Here is a 6,302-nt window from a genome sequence, read left to right on the forward strand (position 1 = left end):
TCTTATATATATATATTTCTGTGGTGCCATATCTTACCATTAGTCTGATTTATCAAAAGTAAAAAATGAAAAGTAAAGTCTTGTGTTCCTGTTTCCCATTGACAGTCTGCTTTTAGTTATTACTATCATAATTTAAAATTAAATGAAGACTTGGGTTGGTGTGTTACTCACTGGAACAGTTATTAAAGTGAATGTTACATTTGGCAAATTCATTACAATATTAGTCCCTTAGGCCAACTAGTCTTTAGGAATCTGGCTGGGTTTAGTGCTTTTGCACACAGTACCTCCTTTGACTCTCACAATAGCCTTGCAGGCAAGGTACTGTTACCACCTGCCGTAGATCTGAGGAAGCAGAACTTAAGTCCCTTTTTTAGGACACCCAGTGGCAGAGCTGGTACTGATCTCAGGTCAGTCTGTGTCTAATGCCCTGGGATCAATCTCACCACTTGACTGCTTCCTGAATAAGTCTCAGCCCCTGGCCTGCAGAGTACCTCAGGGGAATGGGAAGACCTGCAAGCCCTCAGGGGGCAGTGGAACGCTTGCTCTAATGGAAGCTAGGTCTGAGATGTGGGAGTCTGCAAGGGCCAGGCCTTACCCTGTTTTGGCCATTCTACGAGGTATAGAAAGGCTGACCCTGTGCTGTAGCTATTTCAGAAGCCAAGGAGGCCATGGTCACTTCCGCTTCCCATGTCATCAACATCGACATCTAGGACACCTTCTCCTGGGACTTGTGGCTCAGCCCCTCTAGTCCCTTCATAGGTTACCTCCCAAGGGGAAGGCAGGAAGTTGGGCAATTAGCCCACATAGGCTCCTTCTCTCATCAGAAGCTCATACTGTCTCCCTTTGGGTATTAATCTTGTTGTTGAATGGGGATCTTCTTGCCCATTTTTCTGCCACTCAAAAACAGGGATGAAACATTCAAAAGGTCCCTAGGTCATAAGAACTTGTTCTTTGAATACCGGATCTCCTGAACAGAAAGTGAAGGCTCAGGAAATAACCTTGACCAGAGGTGTCTGAGCTCACCAAGGAGTGTCTCAGGGCAGAAAAAGATGGAGAATCACCACCTGGCACTGGACTTGCATGTTTATGCAAGAATGTGTATGCATGTGTGTGTTTTTTGTGTTGTTTGTATAATCCAGTGTACTTAGTGGTTAACTGACTCACGTACCAACTCTGTTCCTATAGGAAGGGGTTCAGTAGATTATGGAGGGAAAACTCTTCTTGGTGGTATATGTGTGTATGTCTGTGTATGCACATGGTGTTTAGGTTTATGTCTGTGTATGGTATGTTCACATGTCTGCATGTGTACCTGTGTGTATTCAGTGTGTGCTTTTTGGGTGGGTTGTGCTTTGTCTGGATGACTGTAATGTTTATGTATTATATTGTGTGTGACAGTGTCCTATTTATCAGTTGTGTGTAAATTCATGTAAAAGTCACACAAACCCTGTTTTTTTTGTTTTTTTGTTGTTGTTTGTTTTTTACCTAGAATGAGTGTAGGTCATGAAGAGGATGAGTATAGGTCTGAGGTCTATGATGGTGTGTATGTGTGTGTGTGGCCGCATGTGAGTTTTCATGTATAAAACACTCACACTCTATTTTAACCTAGAATGGGTATAGAAGGGAGAGAACTAAAACCATGATAAGGCAATGTGTGTGTGTGTGTGTACGTGCATGGGTATGTGTGCTGGATAAACACTCATAGCTACATTCTCCTCTTATGTCTTATCTCCTCTTATTTCAGACAGAGACAGGCAGCTCCAAGCACAGTCATCCTCAAGCCAGGTTGTAAGCCATTTGTCCATGTGATCTGAAGACTCCACAGTGCTCCAAGGGTACTTTTCTTCATTGGCCTTCCATAATGCTGTATTTCTACTCTTGAGAACATGGCAGTGGTTAAGTGCTTAGGCTCTGGTGTCACACACATTTTGATTCAAATATCCTATTTTCAAAACTTCATTTTGGACCTTGGGCTCGATCTCTGTAAGGCTAAGAAGTCTGAACTGTAAAATATGATGGGAGTATTCAACACAATATGTGGCATATTATAAGCATGCACTAAATGGGTGCTAGCATCTGATTATTCCCTAAATGCATGAGATTTTTAAACTCGCTAGTCATTTCTTGACTGTTTATAGAGTATTTTGTGCAAAGGCAGAGGAAACATCCAAAGAGCCAGCTGACAGCTTCCCTTCCTCCTTCCTGGGCATGTAGCCAGCTATTTCTTTCACATGGGGGTGGCTTATGTCAGAGTTCTATTCTTCCTGATCCAATCACTGAGTGTGAAGATCCTACTTGATGCGAAACTTTTGGATCTCACCCCCAAATACTTGAGTTCCAAAGAGAAGTCTTATCCAATAAATGTCACCGGGCAGCCACATATCAACAAAAGGTTTAAGTCTCTGCCCTCCTTCCGGTCCCACTGACTGAGATGAGCTCAGAGACGACTGAGTTCATCTCTGTTCTTTGAAGAGGCTCTCCTATCAGATCCCTGTGCCTTAGAATGATACTGTCTCGCTAGGTTCCATTCTAGGGCTTCTGTATGTGGCCTCTAACTCTGATTTAACTCCCAGTGAAGGAGTTGCCTGGCCTCTAGTGTAAAGACTATCAGAAGTCCTATGCTTTAGATCAGGGTCCATCAACGAGTATACATGCTGGAGTATGTGACTTCACCCCTGTTTCCATAATAGTAACATGAAAGAACTGTTGGAATGCCTGCTTTACAGGCACACAATAAATGTTTACTAATTAATGTAAGTAAGTACATGTGGAAGTCCTTTGCAAATTAGAAAGTGTGGTATAAGTAGATGACTGTACATTCTGGTTTGCCCAGGAACATCTTGGTGTAGACTTGTTGTTCTGGTATAATTATTATGTAATTCTCTTTTCACTCTTAAAGTGTCCTGGCTTGGATAATAAAATATAGGGTCATCATATGTATGAATATAGGTAGCTGGGGTAATTTTGAAGCCCTGAAATAATTCCAAACATGGCCCAGGATTTTCTGCCAAATGAATGAAGGGCAGGAACAGCAGAATGGTGAAGAGTAGGATCTCTCATCACAGTGACATAGAGAAAGTGCCCAAGGCCACTCAGGTAGTAAATTGTTGAGGTTGGAATTCAATTCAAGATTTTTGGCTACAAAGCCCTAGCTCTTGATCAATACTCTAAAATGTGCTCAATCATTGGAACTCCAAGGAGGAAGAGGATTGAATGTTTTATTTTCTGTTTTATTCTCAGTGCCAAGAAAGCATCTGGAACATGGCTCAATAAGTGAAGAAATTTATGCTGGTCTCTTTTGAAGGAAATCTTGTTTGCTGTTGGAAATCTGATGCATTCTGCGACCAGAAGGGGGCAGACAGAAGATTCAGACAGCAAAATATCTCAATTTTGACACAGTCTCCAGGAAAAAAAGCATGGGGCTGTAATGTACACACGGTTATGATAACCACCATATCTCAGTCCCTGATATTTCCTACTCCTTTTATCCCAGCAGAGATTAAGGAGACAATGAAGAGGGAGAACAAGAGCAGAGTGTCTGAGTTCCTCCTCCTGGGGCTCCCCATCCAGTCAGAGCAGCAGGGCATGTTCTTCACCCTGTTCCTGGGCATGTACCTGACCACAGTGCTGGGGAACTTGCTCATCATCCTTCTCATCAGGCTGGACCCTTGCCTCCACACGCCCATGTACTTCTTCCTTGGCCACTTGGCCTTCTCTGATGTCTCTTTCTCATCTGTCACTGTCCCAAAGATGCTCAGTAACATGCAGACTCAACACTTATCCATCCCCTATGTGGGGTGCATTTCTCAGATGTATTTTTTCATACTTTTTGTTTGTCTTGACAATTTCCTTCTTGCAGTGATGGCATATGACAGGTATGTGGCCATCTGTCAGCCACTCCACTACATCACTGTCATGAGGGAAGAGCTGTGTATCTTACTGTTGGCTGGATCCTGGCTCTTCTCGTGTGCCCAATGCCCTGTTGCATACTCTCCTGTCCCACCTGTCCTTCTGCGCTGACAATACCATCCCTCATTTCTTTTGTGATCTCACTACCCTTTTGAAGTTGACCTGCTCAGACACTTCCCTCAATGAGCTAGTTATCTTCACTGAGTGGGGAGTGTTTGCCTTCCTGCCATTTTGTTCTATTTTGGGCTCCTATATCCACATTGGGGCAACCATCCTGAGAGTCCCCTCCATCAAGAGGATCTGCAAAGCCTTGTCCACCTGTGGCTCCCACCTCCTCATGGTGTTTTTGTACTATGGGACTCTTGCATGATTTACTTCATTCCTTCATCAAACAATTCCAAAGTCAAAGACATAATTGCTTCAGTTATGTATACAGTGGTGACACCCATGTTAAATCCCTTTATCTATACCCTGAAGAACAGGGACATGAAATTAGCTCTGGGGATACTTTATAGGAGGAAAATTATTATTTTTTTTGAAGATTTTATTTATTTATTTGAAGAGAGAGACACAGTGAGAGAGGGAACACAAGCAGGGGGAGTGGGAGAGGGAGAAGCAGGCTTCCAGCAGAGCAGGGACCCCGATGCGGGGCTCGATCCCAGGATGCTGGGATCATGACCTGAGCCAAAGGCAGACACTTAACAACTGAGCCACCCAGGTGCCCCTATAGGAGGAAAATTATTTTTGCCAAGTAGCCATTACTCACTCATGTTCTTTTTTTAATTTTAATTTTTTAATAGAAAAGCATAATCACTTTTTTAAACTTTGTCATGCACAATATTGAGTTGTTTACTCACTTCTCATTACTTAATCCTTTTTTGCTATTTAAATTTTAAAGTTTTATTTTTTATTTTTTTAATTTTTAAAGTTTATTTATTTATACTTAACTGATGAATCCTTGAACACTACATCAAAAACTAATTATGTACTATACAGTGGCTAACTGAACATAATAAAAAAAAAGATTAAAGTTGGATCAGAAAAAAATAAAGTTTATTATTATTATTATTATTATTATTTGCAGTGTTCAATGATTCATTAGTTGCATATAGCACCCAGTGCTCATCACAACACGTACCCTCCTTAATACCATGTTCTTAATTTTCCTAGTGATGTCTCCAGGGACATCACCTTGAAAAATTGTGTAAGTGGCAAAAATGGCCAAGTTACTTTGCAGCCCCTCCTTGCAAGTGTGGTTTTTTCCCTACCCACTGAGTCCTTTGGGCAGGACTTGTGGTTAACTTTGACTAATAGAGTCAGTGAAAGTGGTGTGAGATTTCCAAGCCTACATAGACTCTGTTGCTGCTACTCTTGGAACCTTGAGAGCACCATGTCAACTAGTCCAAGTTAGGCTGTGTGAAGATGGGGGCCACATGGAGGAGAACCCAGATTCTCCAGCTAACAATCAACCAGCTCCCAGGTGACCTGCCTGGTAGGTATCAGCAGAGGCATGAGTGAGCCCTTGTTGAGATCAACAGAACCAAACCCAGACAAGAAGCCCCATCCAGCTGAGCACATTCCCAGCCCAAATTGTCAGCCCATGGAATTGTCATATAAACAATGATTGTTGTTTAAGTCACTAAGTTTTGGAATGGTTTGTTATGCAGCAAAAGCTAACTGATACAGTGACTGTCCTTGTTTCTGGTGCCCTCCACATTTTCCTTGATTTCAATGGTCTCTTCCCCTTTTTGGACCCCTGCCTGGTTGTATTCCCTGCCTATTTTTCTAGAACCCACTGAAATAAAAATATTCAGGTTATGATCTCCATAACCTATTGCCTTAGCTTTAGCTATATCTCTTCATGTCCTCGTTATTTTCACATAACCCTTGGTATGTGGCATTATCAGCAACTCTCATTTTTGCAAAGTCAACATCTTAAGGTACTTCCTTATCCATCTGAAGAGATAAGAATGACTTGCCATGATATCAAAATACATGAACTTCTTTTTCTGAAGGAAGATTACACATTATATTTCCTCTTGAAGAAGAGAAACAATTTTAGACTAAGATTAGAGGTCTGAATAACATTGCATTTTGTATAAGTTATACCTTCTTGCCCCTTAACACTTGATACCAGGCTGAAAAGATAAGAATTCTCAAGTGTGCTTTTGATTTGAATTTCCCTGATGGCTAATGATGATAACACATTGAGATACCACCTTACACCAGTTAGAATGGCAAAAATTGAGAAGGTAAGAAACAATAAATGTTGGAGAGGTTGTGGAGAAAGGGGAACCCTCTTACACTGTTCGTGGGAATGCAAGTTGGTACAGCCACTTTGGAAAACAGTGTGGAGGTGCCTCAAAAATTTAAAAATAGAGCTACCCTATGACCCA

General features: G+C 41.7%; 1 protein-coding gene across 1 annotated transcript in view; it reads left to right on the top strand.

The window, feature by feature from the left end:
• The first annotated feature begins 1,740 nt into the window (after window positions 1-1,740).
• LOC102746496 (olfactory receptor 1J4-like) overlaps window positions 1,741-6,302 on the top strand; it is an 8,924-nt gene continuing 4,362 nt past the window's right edge. The window contains 4 exon segments of the mRNA XM_081804087.1: window positions 1,741-1,832; window positions 3,238-3,963; window positions 3,965-4,271; window positions 4,274-4,401. Of these exon segments, the coding sequence (XP_081660213.1) occupies window positions 3,283-3,963; window positions 3,965-4,271; window positions 4,274-4,401 (1,116 nt within the window). The 5' untranslated portion in view covers window positions 1,741-1,832; window positions 3,238-3,282.

The sequence above is a fragment of the Leptonychotes weddellii genome, chromosome 14 (assembly GCF_054177405.1).
Source record: "Leptonychotes weddellii isolate Sample4059 chromosome 14, ASM5417740v2, whole genome shotgun sequence".
Lineage (NCBI taxonomy): Eukaryota > Metazoa > Chordata > Mammalia > Carnivora > Phocidae > Leptonychotes > Leptonychotes weddellii.